Below are 22,423 nucleotides of genomic sequence, written 5' to 3' on the forward strand. Positions count from 1 at the left end.
AGAGAGGAAATCAGGAAAGTAAAAGGTAAGGTATTAGAAATTATATAATCTAAGGAACATTCTAGAAATTCTGGATCTAAAATCCTCTATTGAGAGTCTTGTGATAGTTAATTTTGTCAGTATGATTGAACTGAGGTATGCCTAGAATTTTGATACAGCATACCCCTAGTTTCTCTCATTTTCTTTATCTTTTATGGTCTGAAATAAGATATGCTTCAGTGTGAATCTTTTTGTATTCATTGGACTTGTCTATAGGGCATTTCCAGGAAGGATTAATCTACCCTGGATGTGGGCAATACTGCTCTATAGGCAGTTACCCTTACTGTAAAAAAGAAGGCCAAGGAGTCAGTTAACACAAGCCCTCCCTCTCCCTTTGTTTTTTGACCACCGTGATGTGAGCTATCTATCATGGCTTCCTTGTCATATTGACTGAAACCTCTGAACTTGTGAGCCAAAATAAATCAGTTCTTCCCTCAATTTGTTGCTGTTAGGTATTCTGTCACAGCAATAAAAATAGAAAGCCTAACTACCACAAGTCCAGTTAATACAAAAATATCCATACTAAGACCCATCTTATTTCAGAACATTAAGGATAAAGAAAATCATAAATTTTTTTTGGATGTATCTGATAAAAAGTTGAAACTAATGTTGATCTAAAAAAAAAAACTTGCAGAGAATGCAGAAGCCAAACAGAATGGTGTTATACTTAGAAAAATGCTCAAAGCAAGAGTTCAATAAATAAATAAATGCCCCTGTGTTTAAATATAGAACCTAAAAAAAAGTGTGGTCTAGAATTACACACACACACACACACACACACACACACACACACAGAGAGAGAGAGAGAGAGAGAGAGAGAGAGAGAGAGAGAGAGAGAGAGAGATCTGCTATCTAGTCCCATAACCTATACCCACACTCATGCCCTCATAGATACATCTACATAAACACTAAGTACTAAGTACTAATACCTACATATGCAATTGAACATGCACATTTATCTTTCTTAATCTGAGTTACCTTGTGATGCCACATACTCTTTATAAGATTGGTAAGAACAGTAATTCTTTACTGTATGGTTTCCCTCCCAAATTGCCATAGCTCTAGCCTAACAATGATGAAAAAAATGGACAAATCCAACTGAGATGTATTCTACTTTATAGCTACACTATACATCTCAGAACCATCAAGTTTATCAGAAACATCCAAAGCCCGAAAATGTGTTGGGAATAAAACCGCTTTACATGTTGATCAAATTTACTGTGGGATCTTGAATGGGCCACTGAAATAGAAAATAAAAAGTCATTAAATCAAATCTATGTAAGTATACATAAAGTATGACTTTCAAATAATTGTATAAATATGAATTCATCTGTTGTGACTAAGGTATCATTATAAAATAATAACAACAGGGTGACTAGTGTGGAATATGTAGGCTAGTGTCTCCACACATTTTTGTAAGTCTAATACCATCTAAGAATTAAAAGTTGTTTAAAATGAATATTGGCTGTAGATAACTTCACATCTAAAACTGAGTGAAGCTGAGAGATAGCCCAGCAGTAGAGCACTGGCTACTCTTCCAGAAGACCAGGGTTTGATTCTCAGCACTCACATGGCTGCTCACAACTGTCTGTAACTATGGTTTCAGGGAATCCATGCCCTTCTTGGCCTCTGTGAGCACCAAACACGTGTGTGGTGAACAAACACACATGCAAGCCAAACACTTATACACATACTTTTTTTTCTTCTTGGTTTTTTGAGACTGGGTTTCTCTGTGTAGTTTTGGTGCCTGTCCTGGATCTCGCTCCGTAGACGAGGCTGGCCTCAAACTCACAGAGATCCGCCTGGCTCTGCCTCCCCAGTGCTGGGATTAAAGGCATGCACCACCACCTCCCAGCACATAAAATATATGAGCTCTGTACTCTCTCCATTTTTAAGAAAATTATATTGGAAGTCCCTGCAAGTGAAATAAAATAAAGAAGGAATTAAACTTATAGATATTAGGAAGCTAAAGAATTAGTAAATACACACAGGCATATAATGTAATTCTAACAATAAATGTTTAGAATTACAATCATTGACTCTTAATTCATTATAGACAAGTCTTTGATTTCAAAGAATGTGATCAGCAAGAGGGGGTAGAGGGACAAGAGAGGAAAACAGGAGAATGAATACAATCAAAGTACACACACTACATATATAATACATGTGTTAGTGATAATACAAAGTACATTCTATACATAATTACATATGTATAGAATGGCTTTGTAAAAGTAACAAAAATTCATAAAATTGACAATCTCATCTTATGATTGAAAGATAGTAACACTTGCATTATCACATGCATTATTGTATTGGTGCATAATTATTGCACCATATCAATATATTTAAGGATTTGATATTGTACTCATTTTTAATTCTCCTCAAACTAGTGAGTTGTATCCACTTTAGTTCCAACAAAAGACCTGGCAGTGTGTTTGCAAAAGTTGACATTAGATGGAAATCAGAATGGAAAGGCAATTTTGAAGGATTACAGAATGTTCTCAGAAACACACACCTACAGGTGCACACACACAAACATGCCTGTATATGCACACACATACGCACATACAAACACAGATTATGGAAGAAAGGGGTGTGGCTTAGAAGCAACTGCATAATAAAGACGTAGTAACCACATCAGAGTTGGTGCAAGCCCGACACACAAGCCAACGGAAGAGGAGGGAGCATAGAAATGGACATTTTTATGAGAACACGTGAACTAAGTGAAGGCATCGCAGAGCAGGAAAACACTGCCCTTTCAGTGATGAGCCTGGACCGGCTGGTTTTTAAAGTGAGCATCAAGCAAAACTTATTTGTAATCTATTTTCAATGTTTATTTCAGGAATACCATGCTATTGTTCCCATTCAATGATTATCACTAAATGATATTTTATTTTTCATAAACTTCATGCTCAAAAGAGTGTGTCTGATTGGTTTGAAGCTGCTTCTCCTGAACTCATTCCAGCATGAAGCCCTCAAGATCAAGAACGTTGTCAACTCTGGTTCTTTCTACCTCAAGTGCTTAAAACACTCTGGACACAATTATAAGCTTCTGAACCAATAAATAAATGTATACAACTCTGAGAAGTGAAAAGATCAGGTAAGCCTTTTATCTAGCAGATAAAGGAAGGAGAGAGTTTGGTTGGAAAAGCCTGAGATGGGGCAACTGTGTGAAATAGATTCCAGGTGAAGGAGAAAGCAAACACAGATGGAAAAGGAAGGCTGGACATGGTGGAGCACAGCTGTAGTCCCAGAATGTTAGAGGCTAAATCAAGAATATCTCAAGTTCAAGGTATGAAGCAATGTAGATGAAATTCTAAACAGTCTTAATAAATAAGAAACACAGAGCCAAATACAGAGGTAAATAGCCAAAGAGTTCAGAGAATCATGACTAGCTTTAGCTTACCACCAGCAGCAGCTTCCCTCGAGAATGAGTTTCTTCCTGTCTGACTTGTCTTTTTATTACCTTTCTGTTCTTCCTTCTCATTGGCTCTAAACCCGACCACATGACTTCCTTGTCACTGCCTGTCTATACAGACCTCCAGGTCTCTAATGGTTGGTACTGGGATTAAAGGTTCATGTCATCATGCTTGGTTGTGTCCTTGACCACACAGAGACTCTGCCTGCCCTGTGATCGGATTAAGGGCATGCACCACCACTGCCTGACTCTGCTTATGGCTCGCTATGACCTCTGATCTCCAGGCAAACTTTATTTATTAACATACAAATAAAATCACATTTCAGCACAAATAAAATATTACCATAGAGCAAGACCCTCTTTTCAAAGAGGCAAAAGAAATGGACGTGAGAGCATCATGTAAGGCCATTTTTAGATGTAGTAAATGGAAAACTCATTTCAAATAAAAGCAGCCATTCACAAGTCTCAGAATATTTGTATTATTTTCTTTGTTGTATACAAAAACAGAAGTGTTTCCCATTAAAATAATCCAGAATTCTAAGATTTTTCCCCCATTCTCCCTCCCTAACTTGCAACCATCCCCAACTCAGATACTATTTAATACTTGTATTGCTTGGTATTATAGAAGTCTTCAGTCTTTTTTTTTAATATTTATTTATTTATTATGTATACAATGTTCTGCCTGCATGTATACCTGCAGGCCAGAAGAGGGCACCAGATCTCATAGATGGTTGTGAGCCACCATGTGGTTGCTGGGAATTGAACTCAGGACCTCTGCAAGAGCAGCCAGTGCTCTTAACCTCTGAGCCATCCCTCCAGCCCCCAAGTCTTCAATCTTAAGTCAAGTATGTGCCTCAAGCTCCAGAAGGTTTGTTTGTTAAATGCAGAATCCAGAGTTTTCCTTTTAAAAGATTAAACAGAAGTTTGGGGTTCCTTGGAAAACCAGATCTCCAAGTGTCTTGGGTTTTTGTTGCTATGAAGAGATGCCATGACCATGGCAACTCTTATAAAGAAAACATTTAATTGGGGTAGCTCACTTACAGTTTCAGAGTTTCATTCATTATCATCGTGCTGGGGTGTGGTGATATTTTATTTGTACACTCCAATAAAGCTTATCTGGGGATCAGAGGATAAAGCTAGCTACTATATTAAACATAGAGGTCAGGCAGTGGTAGCACACACCTTCAATCCTAGCATTTGGGAGGCAGAGATTCATCCAAATCTCTGTGAGTTCAAGGCTACACTGGGAAAAGAGCCAGGTGTGGTACCAGTACTAGTTAACCATAGAGGTCTGGAGGTCTGTACAGATAGACAGGAAGTGATAGAGCTGGGTGGAAAGAGGAAGTGATGTAGCTGGGTGGAGAGAAGAAGTAAGATGACAGAGCACAGAAAGGTATATAGGCATGACTATACAGGAAATAGCTCTCTTGGGCTGAGGATTTCCTAGTGGTAAGAACATGCCTGGCTTCTTTCTCCTTCTCTAATCTCTCAGTTTTCACCCCAACATGTGGCTCCGGGTTTTTATTATTATTATTATTATTATTATTATTATTAATACCATTTAGCAATTTGTCTTACATTGGGGCGCATAGTGATGTGCAGGCAGATATAGTGCTTTAATAACTGAGAATCCTACATTTTTCAGGGAACAAGAAGTCGACTAAGACACTAAGGGGGTAATATTCTGAGCATAGGAAACCTCAAAGCCCACCCCCACAGTGACACACTTCCTCCAACAAGGCCACACCCACTCCATCAAAGCTACAGCTCCTAACAGTGCCACTCCCTATGAGATGATGAGGGCCAGTTACTTTCAACCTACCACACCAAGTGTGTCAGACTTATAGCAGACATAGAAATGACTGAATTCTAAACCAAAGTATGGTCCCTGCTCTGACAGCACATGGGACACTGTTAGAAATTCTAGATCTCTGGGGATGATAATATTGTACCCACTGTGGGAAATAGTATGGAGTTGGCACTAAAAAATAGAAATACAGATGCTACACGATCCAGAAATTCCACTTCTGGGTACGTATGCAAAAGGATCAAAATTAAGGTGTGTGTGTGTGTGTGTGTGTGTGTGTGTGTGTGTGTGTGTTGCGGTGTGTGTGCCACTGGGGCAGGAGAAGCTAGCAGAGGAGTCCCAACAATCTCTCACAGAACCCAGGATATTTCTCACTTTTATAAACTTTTAGAGATGAGGGATCTGAGCTTAGCTGTTTAGTGGAGGTACTTGATATGACGTAAGGCTGTGGTTCAGGTTGCCTTGGGCCTGGAAAACAGAAAGTTAATCCTCTTGTCCTGCCCTGCCTTGGGGCAGCTACCTGCTAGTTCTGCAGGTCAATGAAGGGCTTGAAATGTCCAAGAAGCTTTAGAGTCCCGTGGGGTGGGGGCCATGACTAATCCCTTTACTAGGGAAACATCTGGAATCTAACAATAAGTAATACAATGTAACACTTCTCATTCCATGTCAGACTTGTTTCCTTTAGAAAGAAACGTGTCCTCTGGTTTCATCCATTTTAAGACTGAATTATACTCTATTGTGTATATGCACAAACATACATGTAAGTATAAATATATGTATATTTATTCAATACAGCTTCCTTTCTTCTGCTCATATACACTTCCATTCTCCCCACACCTTGGCTATTGTGAATAATACTATAATGAATTTAGGAGTGCATTTACCTCCCGGGAGGACCTGATTTCATTTCTTTAGGGTATATCCTCACAGTACATATTTTTGGGTCACATGCTGGCACTGAGCTGAGAAACTATATTGGGAATCACCGCAAAGCTAAAGCTGAAACAGACAAATGGAAATCCATTAACTAGAAAAATCTCTGGATACCAAAGTGTAATGAAGAAAGAAGTCTACAGACTGGGAGAAAAATACTCATTAGCCGCACATCCGAAACACTAAGGAGTCCACACGGCTCAACAGCAAACAGAAGGCTCAAATACCCAGTTATCAAATGGGCAAGAAGATCTGAACGAACATTTTCCTAAAGAGAATATACAAATGGCCAACTTGTGTACGACTGACGAAGGAACCTGACGTCTCTAACCATCAGGGAAATGTCAATCAAAACCCCCATGCAGGCATCATCTCACACTTAACAGGATAGCTATTACCAAAACAGCCAGAGATAGTAAGTGTTGGCCAAGGTGTGGAGAACAGGGAATGCTCGCACACCGTTGCTGACGATGTAAATTGCGGTCATTATCAAAAGTAGCGTGCGGTTTCCTTACACATTAAAACTAGATTTATCACAAGACCCAGCCTTAGTCCTTTGCGAAGTTCAGTCACCTGCCTTTCATGTCCCACTTAACTGGAAATCAAAGGCGTGGGCTCAGTGCCAAGCACTGCCCTCCCGGCTCCCCAAGCGGTCTGAGGCCAGCAGGGGGCGCCGTGGACCACGAGGGGGTCCCGCGGGAAGAGGAAGTTCCCGGACCGGGCTCGCCCCGCTCAGGGTGCAGCCAAGCCTGGCTGCGCGCGGTCGGTTCCGGGTCCGGTGACTCGCGTGACTTAGCGTCGCCGGGTGCGTGGAGGAAGGATCTGCCCTGACAGCCTGGGGGAAGTTTCCACGGCCGCAGTGCCCATGGCGGGCGAGGGGTTCGGACACCCGGGGACGACGGCCGCCGCCACGGCGCCCGAGACCCGCGAGCACCTCTTTAAGGTGCTGGTCATTGGCGAGCTCGGGGTGGGCAAGACCAGCATCATCAAGCGCTATGTGCACCAGCTCTTCTCCCAGCACTACCGGGCCACCATCGGCGTGGACTTCGCCCTCAAGGTCCTCAACTGGGACAGCAGGACGCTCGTGCGCCTGCAGCTGTGGGACATCGCGGGTAAGCGGGCAGCGTCCCTGTGCCAGCCAGCAGACTCTCGCTCCTCTCTGCCTCCTGGTCCCTCTCTTTTCTTTTCTCTGCCTGAGCTCCTCGCGGTGCGCTTTTAGAAGTGGACAAATGGAAGGGGAAGATCAGTGGCGCCTGGAGGGGCTGGAAAGTCGGCTTGGGGAGGCCTGTCCCCTCTCCTACTGAAGTTCCACTCCTGGTTAGTACAGCGGTTCTCAACCTGGAGGTCAAAAGACCCATGTGGGTCGCCCAAGACCATCGGGAAAACACGGATGTTTACATTACGATTCATAACCGTAGAAAAATTAACAGCTATGAAGTGGCAACGAGAATAATTGTGTGGTGGGGGGTCGCCACAGCATGAAGAACTGCATTCAAGGGTCGCAGCAGTGGGAAGGTCGAGGACCGCTGTATTTGTGGCACAACAAAAACCTCATTACTTTCGACCACGTTCCCTCTCCTCTGTCTTGGGTCTGTGCCCCGCTGATGTAAGGGTTTTCTCTCTCCGTGAGCCAAGAAATTTTACCTCGTAGTCATGACAGACATGCTTATAATTTACTAAGAAGGGTTGGAGTTATGGGTGAAGAAAAAAAAAAAAAAAAACCCCAGGAGCCCAGCCAAGCCTTTGTGAGGGGAAACTCCATTCCTGAAATTCCTCAAACTTGGGAGGCTTGGTGACCCCGGAGAAGGGCTGGGAAAGTTCTGAAACTTTCCCCGCTGTCTGCCCTTCCCTAAACCAATAATCTTGCCTTCTCTTGGGCACTTCCCCATCCCACAAACACCGAATTGCTTCCTTTTGCTTTCAATTGTTGCATTGTCTTAGTGAGACCCCTTACTCCCCTAACCTGTGTTCTCAGGGGTGTGGGAGCTGCCCTATGGGCCTTTAAAGATAATGGTAGCAAAGTTTACCCTGTTCAGTCATTGCAAGTTCCGAGGCTCTGTCTGCCAGGAAGCATTTGAATAGGAGCTTGTTTAAGACTGGAGAACACCTTGCCATGATCCTTACCGCGAAGTACACACTCTGAAGTCCCTGGAGGGTGTGGTTACACAGCTGGTATGGTGGAGGGACACATAGCTTCTGCCTGCCAGGTAGTAAGTGCTCCGTTCTTTCATAGCCACTCCAGATGAAAAGTATTGAAGAATTATAAACTTTACACTCATTTGCTCAAGAGCAGAGTCAAACTCAGATGAGAAGATAGATTTATGCACATGGATACCAATCTCTCAGAAAGTTATTTGGTCTTGGGCTCCGCTTTTTTTCCTTGTTTGTTAACAAAAACAGAAACAGCTGACAGTCCATTTCAAATGTCATCCATCCTCTTATGCCAGAGGCTTCGTGTGAATCACTTTTGGCTATTGCCCAGAACACGAACGAACGAACGAACGAACGAACGAACGAACGAACGAACGAACGAACGAACGAACGTTCTATTGCTTCTTGACAATTTCTTACCTCCTGAAGGTTGCCTTAGCCTGTGATGGTGACCAATAGGGATATCCAGTGCAGCTTTCACAGAAGTGGTTTGAAACCCCATTCGAATGGGGTTTCTTTTACTATATGTAAATTAGTGTTGATGCTAAGTATTAGATGATGTTTGGAGACTTGAGAAAACAGAAGCAGGAGTTCTGGATTCCTTTAATCCCAGCACTTGGGATGCAGAGGCAGGTAGATCTGTGAGTTCATAGCCAGACTGATCTACAGAGTGAGTTCCAGGACAGCCAGGGCTACACAGTGAAATCCTGTATGGGGAGGGGGGGAGAAGAAGAAGGAGGAGGAGGAGGAGGAGGAGGAGGAGGAGGAGGAGGAGGAGAAGAAAGAGGAGGGGAAGGAGAAGAAGGAGAAGGAGGAGGAGGAGGAGGAGGAGGAGAAGAAGAAGAAGAAGGGTTTTCTTTCTACATCACCTCTGTTCTTTGCACCCCCTCCCCACTTTTTCTTCCTCTGTATGTAGCCCAAGCTAGCCTCCAACTCTAGATCCCTCTCCCTCAGCCTCCCTACTGTTGGACCTCCAAGAATGTACCAGCACACCCAGCTCCGTTCTTCTAGAACTGACACCACAGCCAGGAGGGAGACATAGCCCATCTGCCTGCCATGATGATGTCATTGTTGCACCCTTGCCAAAATCTGAAGCCTGAGCTTTACTGGGAAAGAAAGAAACATTTTATAAACTCCAGGGGGGGATAGCTGATGTTAGCTGCTGCTTTCAACAGGAACTCTTGTAGTGTTCAGCACATACATAACTCCAAATAACAACTAGAAAACTTACTAGGTGCCTTTGTTAGGATTCCTATTGCTGTGATAAAACATCGTGACCAAAATGCATGTTGGGGAGGAAAGGGTTTATTCAGCTTACACATCCACAGCATTGTTCATCATTGAAGGAAGTCAGGACAGGAACTCACACAGGGCAGGGACCTGGAGGCAGAAGGTGCTGCAGAAGCCATGGAGGGGTGCTGCTTCCTGGCTTGTTCATCGGGGCTTGCTCAGTCTGCTTTCTTGTAGAACCCATGACCACTAGCCCAGGGCTGGCACTACCCACAATGCAATGTGCCCTCCCTCATCAATCACTAATTAAGAAAATGCCTTACAGCCCGACCTTATGGAGGCATTTTCTCAATTGAGGTTCCCGCCTTTGAGATAACTAGTTTGTGTGTCAAGTTGATTAAGATGAGTCAACATATGTGGTAACCAGACACTGTTAGTCTTTTCGAAGAGTCAGAGTTTAGGGCATGGTGTCTTAATATGCAGATAACAAGATGTCTTAATATGCAGATAACTTGGATTTGGCCTGGAATTTGTAGAACTACAGACAACTATGCTTGATTTGAACATTTGAGTTACTAGTGGATTCTGCTTAGCTCATACCATTTGAATTCGGGGAAAGTTGTATAATGAAGACCATGCCAAAACACTTCCCCAAGGCTAAGCAAATTCCATGTATGATTACAACACTGACTCATACTGAATTCTGAAAGAATAAAACTATTCCCCGATTGCAAAACAAAAGGAGGAGCCAGTCACATGACATGACTCAACTGCCAGTTCCTTTTCGATACTGTTGTTCTGGAGGCTGTAAAGGTGGACAGGGCCATAAAGAAATTAATATCAACCATCAGAAAAGCTTTGAGAAGGATGATAAGCAAGAATTACCGAATGCTTTCTGGGAAGGTAGCCAAACAGGCTCATGTAAACCCTTCAAATTAAGGACCACAGTAACTTGCTGGTACAGGCCTCAGCAAAGTGTTTCTCGTTGCATTGAAGGAACCTAAATTTAGAGCATGTACCTCATATTGTAGACTCATAATAATTACCACTTCTTCCTACCGACATTCCAACATTTCCAGTCTTTGTGTTTCTTTACCTATCAAGTTCAGCGATTCCACAGTAGGCAGGTTTTGATTTGCCCCATCCTTTTAAAATGCATTTTGAAAGACTTCCTAACTATGGACATTTCTGCATATGATAAGCTGTTTCATTGGTACATGGCTACAAGCACACATCCTAAAAAACAAACAAACAAACAAACAAACAAAAACCAAAGCAATAGTTGTAGATATTTGCCTGGTCTCTGTTTAACAATCGCTGATGAAGCATGTGAGCCACGTAGTCCAGGAATGAAGTGTTATTTTTCAAATACGTTCTTGGAGAAATTGTATTCATCGTGTATACATTATACTGACCATTTGCTTTTTATAAGCTTTCCATATAGAATTTTCTGTTTTTGTCTAAACATGGGAGATTTCTTCTGAATGGTGGGACCAGAGATCAAGGAAACATGTTTTAGAATTCATCCAAGTGTTCTCATCAAAAGCCTTTTCCCCTTTGGCCCAGCAAGCCAGGCAAGGTGGCTCCTTTCAGAGACAGAGCTGGAAAATAAATAAATAGATAGATAAATAAATAAATAAATAAATAAATAAATAAATAAATAAATAAGTGGATAGCAAAAATGTAGCTTTACAATTTCTATTGGTCATTTAGCTGACAGCCTGGATTCCCTCTTACCCCATTTCCCCCACCACTGGATTCTGTCTGTTTATTTACACATTCTCTACCATGGCTTGTGATTGCGTTTTAAGATTATTCTGAGTATGTTGAGGTTCCTATTGTGATTCTCTGGAGTCTCTCTCATCAGAACCACAAGGGCCTTAGCATCCACCATCAGTAACACGCACAGATTCATTAGCATCTGCTGTGTCAGGAGACTCTTCATCTGACAACTGTGTTCATCCAGCCTGGTTTAGCAAAGAGTTACTTCTTTCACACCTAAGTCTAGGGTGAGGCATTCCAGAACCGGTGCACAGTGCCCATAAAGTCTTCATAGACAAAAGTTGGCTTCCCACCACTCACTCATTCCAAGACTGTATTATTTGTTTCAGTGATTCAGTAAAATGGGCATGCCTACATGCAAGGGCAGTTTGGAGATATAAGGCTCATGTTTTCAAGTGGGCATGGAGCTTGCTCCAAAATACTCTGTAAAGGGAAGCTGGGGCTAACAATTAGCCATCTTTCACATTCAGAATTCAAAGCACTTGGAAGGTTGTCACCGATCAAATGCTATGGGTGATTCTGATTTATACTAAAGCTGAGAAGCATTGTTCTATCTTGGGCTCCGTGGCACCCTGGCAACACACCCACATTCTCACTACATTCTAGGAGCTTACCACTTAATCAGACAGCCTGCCTGGTATCCATGTTCCCTCGCACTCATACCTTCCATGCTCTTGGCTTCCTTTCCCAGATCCACAGCACTACCGTAGAAGTGCCATGGGGCCATCCTCATCCTCTACATGGCCATCTCAGGAGCCTCTGGTGGAGGCCAGTTTGTGGACACAAGAGTAATTTACATATAGAGACAGGATACTTTTTGTTTCTCTTGAATACATTTATTTTAAAGATTAGAAACAATGTCTTAATCTTTTACAGCTATTCTGAATGTGAATACAAGTTAGCAAGGTATTTTTATTTTCATAGATAATGATCCTCTTATAATCTATGATTGGAGATTGCTTGTTAACAGTACTTCATCTCTGAAATGCACCATGAGATTTAAGGATTTTCTTTAGGAGACCTTCCATTTACTAATTAGAAACTGGACATTTCTTCCAAGTCACCTTGAGAGGTTAATGGGTAACTCGTATTAACTTGCAGTGGGTGGGAAAGAGGTGAGTATCTGAAGGTGGAGAAACTAAGCACCATATTATTCTATTTCTCTTGGGTTTTGTTATTAAATTTATATTTTGAATTTCTACTAATATGACTAGAAACATTTGGATTGTCAAGAGGGATATATAGAGAGGAAAAACTCAAGCAAAAGCCATGATGGAAATCCCAAAAACCAGTTTCTGTGAATTGTGTTTCTGGTAACAGCAGAATGTGGTATTTTGTTTATTAAATCTGAGGGAAATGAATTCATTGTTAAGATTTCCATTTGTTTTAAAGAGGTAAGATGAAAGATTTTGTGTATTTTTCTAGCCAAATGGGAATATTTATTCCTGGAAAAATACTAGTTTTGCTGTGTGATCCTCCTCGGTGTCATTAACTCCAAATAGCAAGGTCAATATTTTAATCCTTTGCTAACTTATGTACTTTAAGATTGGTGCATTTGCATATGTGAGAGCTTGTATGATATCTTTGGAGCCTGTATCTCTGTCTCTCTCTGTCTCTGTCTCTCTCTCTCTCTGTCTCTGTCTCTCTCTCTCTCTCTCTCTCTCCACTTCCCCTTCTTATCCTTCATAGTTGCCAAAATTTCAAGTTATAATCAACACGCCTTCCTCCTGAGGCAGCCGCACATTGTTTGAGAGACAAAACATTTGGAGAGCCATTGAAAATGTGCTGTCAGTCTGTCAGCCACAAAGCAGGTGACAAAGGCTACCTACCGCTTGTATCAGTGACTGGTGCACTCTGCAACAGGGGATCTTCCCTCAGCTACTGTAGTAAGGCACGGGATGACTAGGAGTGTGTGTAGGGGGGTGGCGGACACTGTAGCAGCACTGTACTGTGCTGGAGGAAGTCACTCTTAGCTATTGGTACTAATAAGAATCTCTTCCTCCACACAGGACACAAGCAGACATTTATCTGTTTGTTACCCAGCAAACATCTGGGTTAACAGATCAGATGGTACAGTAGTACAGTCAACCCAGGGAATTTGAGTATCTCCTTGGGACTCCGTTCTCTCATCAGTAAAATAAGTGAGCTGAACTAACTGGATGCTTGCACCTATCTACTAGTTTCGACCTGTAATGTCTCTTTCAGCACTGCTCAAAGAAGTTGCTGTTGCACAGAGGTCCCCCCCCTTGTTCAATACACCTATTAGGATGGCTAACCCCTAGCTTCTGATTGATTCTTCTATCAGCACAAGCTTTAACTCTGAACGTGCACAATCTACAGGAAGCAAAACCTCCTCAGCCCACCTCATAACTACTGAGGACAGGCTTCCTCCTTTACCCAGCTGCTTCTTAGGTAAAGACTCCAGCAGATCCCGAACCAGGCCCTTCAGCATGGGCCGGCATTGTCTGCCTTCTGGTAACTCGTGTGCTCTGATGTTTTCATGACTTTGTTAACCTGGGTGTTTTCTCTTCTTGCCTGAGAGTCCTTTTTCCAAACTTACTCTGGATGCAAGTCTTCACTAGTTGGTAAGTGATTGACATTTGATCCCCCAGTCAGTTCCTTTTCATTTGCTTGATTGTATAACCGACATTTTTTCACTTAACATGCAGGGGTTTTGTTTGTTGGTTTGTTTTGTAGTACAGTTTCTGATGTGAGGCCTGTCAGGGAGAATTTCCTCCTAGTCCTGACATCTCAGAGAATCTATCTGACATTTCTAAGCCAACATATCTTCCCCCAAAATTCCTTATCATAGGTATTTCTGGTTTTGTATGAGTTATCAGAAAGGGCAAATGAGTACATCTTTTAATACCACGGGTTATGATTAACAGAAAAATTATTTGGGATTTTCAGGAGGTTGACTAAAAAAAGAAAGCAAGAGTTATGAAAGCTTAGCAGCTCATTGGAACATGCAGTTATCCATTCTGTCGCTAATTTGACACCTTATCTTTTTGAAATACAAAGGATGGTCAGACTGAGAACCATGAAAGTACCCTAAAATGTTAATCCTTCCAGCTTTCCTAGGACTATCTTAGTGGGGGCTAGTTACTTGTTGCCACAGCTCTTTAGTGTTCAATAATTAAAGTTCTTAACAGTGGGTTCCTTTAGGCTCATTAGTAGAAGTTGAAATGCAAACAACTTCAATGCATCTAATCTTTTCTGAAGAGTTGATGACTTTGCCTGAGTGAACAGAGCGGTGTAATTGTTCAGTGTACATTGGTAGAGAAAGGTACAATGCTACATTTCCACAAATGTCAGCATGACAATCGAATGAACTACACAAATAAACTAAAATCAGATTTATCTTACCAATAAAATATGACCATGACAGGTCCCAACCTATGACCGTTGCTGTAATGAAATTCAAATGCTTGGACATACGAGGGGCCATAAGGCAAAGCAATATTTAAAATTTAATGGCATGATAGAATTTGGAGGAGAAAGAGTGTTTGCAGTCTGGGGTAGCTTTGCGTTTGTGTAAATAAACAATGATAAAAATGTAGATGAAGCTTGTTCCTCACCTTATTTTAACAGGAGGGTGTGCTGTAACTGTGCTTTCGTCTTAGATCAAAGTGACAACCTTTGACTCTGATGGCTTGTCACTCATTCTCCCCCTCTGAATCTGGTCAGTCATTTGACAGCTTAAATAGATGAGCTTCAGAACTCGAGGCAGCTGCAGGATAGTTCCGAATCCTAAGCCTGTAGACTTGAAGGAGTCAGAAGGCTTGTCTCCTTGGGTGGGTGTCACTACAATCCAGACCATGCATTGTCTTGTCCCACTCTTCATCTGTCAGCTAAAGATGGGTAGCCTTGTTAGGTAAAAATTTTGTTTGGCAGCAGATTGTAACAGCGTGCTTTTCAGGCCTGTCTGGATGTGCAGGCAGTACTATAGTGAGTAGCAGAATGGTCAGCAGTGAATGGAAGCTCAGGTCTTTTCAAAGGATCGTCTCTGAAGAACTGTGCATTGAAACTTCTCACACCCATACAACCAGCTGTGTGCCCCCTTCTTGTTTGGAAAGCATATGTTTTCCAGTGCCTGCTTCTAAGAGGGGAGCAATTATGGGCACTGAGTCAAAGGCAGGTAGACATGGGCTAGAGATGTAAAGGGAAGATGAACTGAGATCACAAGCTACCTTGTCTCCCATCCAGTCCTGATGTGTTTGACTAGCCTTTTACCACATCATCTATCTGCATTCTGTAAACTTCAGATTATTCTCGTCTTGTCTCTTCTTCCACTTCTACATTTCTGCTTTTCCCCATGCCTCTCTCTTCTTAGACTAATGGGAGAGAAAGCAGGAAAGATTATCCGTGCAGCCTGCAGTACTGGAATCCTGAAGTTTATGGTAAATGTGTTCTACAAAGGACTAACTCCTCCTGTCAATCAAATTGTCAGCCACTTGCGTTTAGTCCATGGGTCCTTATTCTGTCTGAATGTCTTTAATTCCCCCAGTGATGTGTGTTTCTCAAAATAGTTTTTAGGGTCTTTGAGCATGCACCTGCACCTAAGTATGACCCTCACCATCATGAACTTTTAATCTCCTTTTGTCTTCATTTCTAGGGCAGGAGCGGTTTGGCAACATGACCCGAGTATACTACAAGGAAGCTCTTGGAGCGTTTGTTGTCTTTGACATCTCGAGAAGTTCTACATTTGAGGCAGTCTTAAAATGGAAAAGTGATCTGGATAGTAAAGTCCATCTTCCCAATGGCAGCCCCATTCCTGCTGTCCTCCTGGCTAACAAATGTGACCAGAAGAAGGATGGCGGCCAAAGTCCTTCCCAGATGGACCAGTTCTGTAAGGAGCATGGCTTCACAGGATGGTTTGAAACCTCTGCCAAGGTGAGATGGCTTTCCTGACAGGTCTGTTTCTGATGCCCTTGTCAGGCTGGGCTAGAATGTGAAGTGTAGAGATGGATTCCTGCAAGGAGTTTTGTAAGCACAGAACAAGAAACACAGTTTGGATATGTGACAGTCTCCCTCTCTGAAGCTGAAGCGCTTTCAAACCTAGCTGACAGGGCCATGAATAGGCGAGTGGAACTGTCGGGCAGGGCAAAAATTGCATGACATTTTCTGCAAGTTTGAGTTCTTAACCAAGGCGTTTCTCTCCTGCTACTGGAGTGAATGGGAGATAAGGTGTTTTGTCAAAGTCGAACACTTTTTGACTTTTGGAAAAGGCAAAAAACATGAGGAAATGTCTTTAGAAGATGAATGTCCTATGTCCGACTCATCCTGAACAGTCGCTAACAGACTGGGTTAGCTGTCAGAGCTCTAAGCAAGAGCAAAATGTCAACATTTACCATGTGCTTCTTGAATAATTGAATGGATTTTTTCTACTATTATTGGGAACTGCATTTTTTTTCTTTTTTAGAAAATAAAAACACTAAGATGAATTTTGAAAAGCTTAACCACATGGAAACTTAGAAAACTAAGGTTGAAAAAAATCAGAGGTACACTCAATATACTGGAGGGTTGTATTCCTTGCAATTGTTAAATAAGAGAATTCAATAACCATAAGAAATACATAAAAAAAATAATGACCTTTTGGAGAAATTCGATGATAACCATTCATTCCTTATTTGCATATTCTTTATACTGTCCTAGCTTATGATATGCATGCTATAGATGTATGTCCTATGTGTGTGCGTGTGTGTGTGTGTGTGTGTGTGCGTGCGTGTGTGTGTGTGTGTGTGTGTGTGTGTGTGTGTGTGTGTGTGTGTACGTCATTGTTCCTCCAAATACCCTTCCTGAGTGATGGTTTCTGGGATTCCTGTCAGGTGGCTTTTAGCTTTACTAGGCTCTTACCTTGAAGGTAGGAGATTATTCAATGTCAGCTCTCATCAGAATGAAGAAATCAAGTGACGAGCGCTCACATCATAGGGCAGCCTCTGAGAGTTGAGTGATGGCAGAGTCACTGGCTAAGGAAAGTCCCTAGAGGCAGAAGTGAGTGGTCCCAGCATCACACTGTTTTGATAAATACAGCATCTTACATTGTCCTTGGTTTTGTGAACAGATGGTTGTGGTGGAAGAGAGATGGAGCCCAGAGGTCCTGCAGGAGTTATTTACCCTGGCAGGAAGGAGGAAATCACAGAAGGAAAAGTGTCATGGAGAGACTAAATTTTCTAGTACTGTGCCTCTCTCTGCCCCATGTACATGCTGGACAATTTGCTTTAACTTCCCATTGAAGAGTAGTATGTGTGCTACATATATATATATAAATATGCTGAGAAGTTTCCTATATTGCCTGTAAAATTCCACGGAGGATTTATTTGATCTTCTAGCTAACAAATTTTAATTTTATACAAAAATCTGCCTATAAAATTCAAAAATGATTGTCATACAACCTATAATTTGAGACTGCATAAGTGACTGGCTTTATTATATTTTTAGACAAGATACTATATAGAAGAGAGAGGGGGGACATACCTATCAGTGAACATTCTCAGGCAGTTCTGTGCTTCCCTCAAATATGAGAAGAGTTCCCTTCCACCAGATTTCCTGTGTGGCAATTCAAGAATCTTCTAGAGTCTAGAATCTAGAGTGCGACATTGCTATGAGTTTTTACTTTAAAAGTCTGAAAGAAATGAATCAAAGCTCTAAGTATCACATGAGTATTACCAATAGATCTACTCCCGGCCGGTCAGCAACTAACTTCACGTCTGGATTTTGCTTGACTTCTAGTGGTGTGGATTCTAATCGATACATAGTCAAAAGATAGTTTGGGGGTCACAAATTTAGTCTTTTCTCTTTAGTGGCACGTAATGGACTTTGATATGGAACTTTGCAACTCATTTCACTGTGATGTGGGACTTCTGTTCCCACTCAACTTTGAGTAACCGCTGATAGAGACCTGTGTTTGAAGGAGAATATCCCCAGAAGCTCATACGTTGAATGTAGATCCATTTGATGGAGCTGTTTGGCGAAGTTTTGGCAGTGTAGAGGAAATATATGACTAGGAACTAGCATTGAGATTTCAAAGTCTCATATCATTCTCAGTTTTCTCTCTCTGTTCCCTGCTTATAGTTTAAGGTATGATCTCTCTCTCTCTCTCTCTCTCTCTCTCTCTCTCTCTCTCTCTCTCTCTCTCTCTCTCTCTCTCTTTCTTTCTTTCTCTGTTGTTGTTTTTGTTTTTTGAGACAGGGTTTCTTTCTCTGTGTAGTTTTGCCCTTTTCCTGGAACTTACTCTGTAGCCCAGGCTGTCCTCGAACTCACAGAGATCCTCCTGCCTCTGCTTCCCAAGTGCCAGGATTGAAGTCATGCGCCGCCGCCGCCACCGCCACCGCCACCGCCACCGCCACCACCAACACCAACACCACCGCCTGTCAAGGCATGATCTCTTAGTCATAGCTAGTTGCTCCAGTCGCCATGCCTGCCTGCTGCCATGCTCACCCTGGCCCATGACGGTGGCAGCACCTCTGGGATCTATCTCTCTTCTATCACAACTATCTATCTGTTCACAAAACTAAAGACCACATAAGAACATGAACTAATCAAAACAGTGTGATGCTGGGACCACTCACTTCTGCCTCCAGGGGCTTTCCGTAGCCAGCAACTCTATCATCATCCAAAACTCAGAGGCTGCCCTGTGATGCGGTCCCTCATCACTTGCTTCCATCATTCTGATGAGAGCTGACATTGATTATTCTCCCACTTGTGAGCCCAAATAAATCCTTCCTTCCATAAGTTGCCTTGGTCATCGTGTTTTATCATAGCAACAACAACAGCAACAAAAATAACTAATGATGGGTGGGAATGACAAGAACAGAAGGTCACTTTTGGAAATTCAAAGATCCTCACTTGTGTTAAAGTTAACTTGGGGAGTAAAAGTCTCACGCCAGTCCATACTGTGAAGGCAGCCTCAATACACAAACAGTCCTGCTATCTGAGAAGGTTTGCACAAAGAAGGGAGTAGGTGATTTCATAGTGTTGGATTTAGTTGGAGACATTAATGTAAAGAGCTTCCTATTTACAAATCTATGTGTGTATTCATAGGTGTACATTTATTTTTATGAATATTTATAAATATATAAAAAGGGTGTAGATGAGGTGTGTGTGTGTGTGTGTGTGTGTGTGTGTGTGTGTGTGTGTGTGTGTGTGTATTTAATAGCTCTCTCAACCAAGAGGACTGGAGGCAATAACACCACATAAAGAATGAACTTGCCGGGCGGTGGTGGTGCACGCCTTTAATCCCAGCACTCAGGAGGCAGAAGCAAGTGGAACTCTGTGAATTCGAAGCCAGCCTGGTCTCCAAAGCGAGTTCCAGGAAAGACGCAAAGCTACACAGAGAAACCCTGTCTCAAAAAACAAACAAACAAACAAACAAACAAACAAAAAAGAAATAATGAACTCTTCTAATCCTTACAATCTAGTTTGTGAATACAGTTTTTTAAGTAAACAGACTGAAGATACCAAGAGAAAGACAGGATTCCATAACTGATGGAAACAGAAAGTGAAGACATGCTTGAGATAATCTGTGTAGCCAGCAAGTAAAGAGGCATGCACAAAACAGTGTGGACATATCCCAAAGAGCACAGGGGCCTGCTCGTAGATGCTACAGAATTATAGGACAATCGCCAAGTAAAAAATTCTTGCAATGGGCTTAGTGTGTAAAACTGATAATAGCCCAGGATGTGCACAAACAAATGATGAAAACATTTTTCCCCACAGTAGAGTCCTAACCACTAAATACAGGACTGGTACAAATGAGATGAGAGCTCCCAGTACCACAGTGATCATTGCCTTAGAAGAGAATTAATAGATGCTAACGTTAGTGAAGAAAGGTGTGTAAGAAACACGATATTTAACCATTTATATTCAGAAAGTCCAAAGGTGGAATTGTAACTTTTCAGTGGGAAGCCTGGCAGCAATGACCTTAATCCATGTGTCTCCTGCACTTGGAGGCCACATGATCCCATCGTCTTCCCACCAAGAATGCAAAATCTGAAGTTAATCGAAAGGAAATGGTACAAAGACCCAGGCCAAGGGCTATTCTGTGGCCAGTGTTCTCCAAGACGTCACCTGAGGTTACAAAAGTGGTGTAACCACTAAAACATTTCCTGTGTGTCAATAAATAACCTCCCACTCATGCTGGGGCAACAACCCTAATTAACTCTGAATCACACAGGAAAAAGACATGAAAGCAGGAGGAAGATTTTTAGGGAAGAAGGAAGGGGCCTGAGAGATTAATGGAAGTGGAAATAACTAAAATTCATTCTATACATGTAGGAAACGTTCAAAGAATAAATAGCAAATGAATTCAACAAATGCTTTGAACTCTCAGCATAACAGACCCTAGCACTGGAGAAGAGTTTACCCCGTGTGCTGGTGTGCTTCGCGCCCTCTGGCACGTCTCCCTAGTTCCCTTACTGCACCCAGCATTTACTTCCAAGGCCAAAGCCCGCACTGATCTTCCCATTCTGTGCTCCAATTACAGGATAATATAAACATCGACGAGGCTACCCGGTTCCTAGTGGAGAACATCCTCGCGAACCAGCAAAGCTTTCCCGTCGAAGAAAACGACATGGACAAAATTAAACTGACCGATGAGCCCCTGGCAACAAAGCCCAGGTCTCAGTGCTGCTGATGAGTCTCTGCACGCCCTTGGTCCTGCCTGTGGCTGAGGATGCTCACGGGGCCATTGTCCCCTGTGAGTCTCCCTCAGGCCGGCTTCATCTTTACTCAGCTGCACAGGAACCACACGTGGGAAGCTGGAGATCTGTGGAGAACTGTTCCCACTAGAGGCCCTGTGATTTACCGGGTGAATCCTGGGCTCTTTTTGTGCTGCCCTATACAGACTAATGTTTACACCCTTTGAAACATTTTTGTACATGAATTTCAAGTGTTAGCTTTTAGTGTAGATACTGGCGTAGTAGAAAAACTTCCCCCACGGTGTTCCTGACATTTTGTGTGTCTTTGTTCCTGTGTTCATCCTCACCCAACCACGATTCTTTTCTTTTTTAGGCTGTTAGCTACAAAGACTTGAAGGTCCCCATGTAGTTATTTCCTAGTCAAAATTGTGTACTTTGTGTAAAATTTTTATTATTAAATACCGTGAGTCTAAGTTGGACCAGGAGATGATGGCACATGCCTTTAATCCCAGCACTGGGGAGGCAGAGGTAGGCTGATCTCTGAGTTCGAGGCCAACCTGGTCTACAAGCCAAATTCCAGGACAGCTAGGACTGTTACACAGAGAAACCCTGTCTTGAAAAACAAACAACAAACAAACACAAACACAAAAAACAAAAACAATGTGATTCTAGAACTCATAACTGGGGTATAATGAAGTTCTGAAACATCTTAAGGTTCACTTCCTCAGTTAATCAGAAAGTACTGAGCTGGGGATGTGGCAAATGATACATTGCTTGCCTAGAATGCTATAAACCCTAGGTCTGCAGTACATGGGGGCCTGGGGAGCACTTGCACACACCTGTACTACAGGTGTCCCCCTCTGGATCCTCTAGGTGTAGATGCCACTACCACTTGGAAACAATATAAATGAGCATTCCTTCTCTGCCCTCTATTCTGTGTTGCAGCCTAGAGCTACTGTAAGTGGAACTTGTCTTTCCAGGTTTGTCATGGTAACGGTCAGGGGGAGATTTTTTTTTCCAAAGCATATGCAATTACATCCAAGTTTCTCGAGTATGAACCCTGAAAGAAAATAAACCATGTATTGTTTCCTCTGTGGTTTTGGACACTGATTGTGTAGTGCCTAGGACACTTTAGGCAGAGCTACAATATTTGTGTTGCACTCAACAGAGTGAAAGCAAAGAATAAATATTTTTACCTAAGCTTATGAGTTGAGTGAATGTAGTTCTAGGAAGGTACTTCTGGTTTAGAAAATGTTGTGTTTGTCGGGGGTGTTGGCCCACATCTCTAATCCTAGCATGTAGGAGACAGAGGCAAATGGGTAGAAGTTTAAAGCATATGTTGACTACAGAGCAAGCTCAAGGTGTGTGTGTGTGTGTGTGTGTGTGTGTGTGTGTGTGTGTATGTGTGTGTGTACATCTGTGCGT

At 42.3% G+C, this 22,423-nt stretch overlaps 1 protein-coding gene across 1 annotated transcript; it reads left to right on the forward strand.

The window, feature by feature from the left end:
• Positions 1-6,874: 6,874 nt before the first annotated feature.
• Positions 6,875-22,198, forward strand: Rab32 (RAB32, member RAS oncogene family). The gene is made up of 3 exons (XM_006984438.4): positions 6,875-7,309; positions 15,976-16,253; positions 20,845-22,198. Exons 1-3 carry the CDS (start codon positions 7,063-7,065, stop codon positions 20,992-20,994), a joined length of 675 nt encoding a protein of 224 aa, XP_006984500.1. The 5' UTR covers positions 6,875-7,062; the 3' UTR covers positions 20,995-22,198.
• Positions 22,199-22,423: the final 225 nt, after the last annotated feature.

Source organism: Peromyscus maniculatus, chromosome 16, assembly GCF_049852395.1.
Source record: "Peromyscus maniculatus bairdii isolate BWxNUB_F1_BW_parent chromosome 16, HU_Pman_BW_mat_3.1, whole genome shotgun sequence".
Taxonomy (NCBI): Eukaryota; Metazoa; Chordata; class Mammalia; order Rodentia; family Cricetidae; genus Peromyscus; species Peromyscus maniculatus.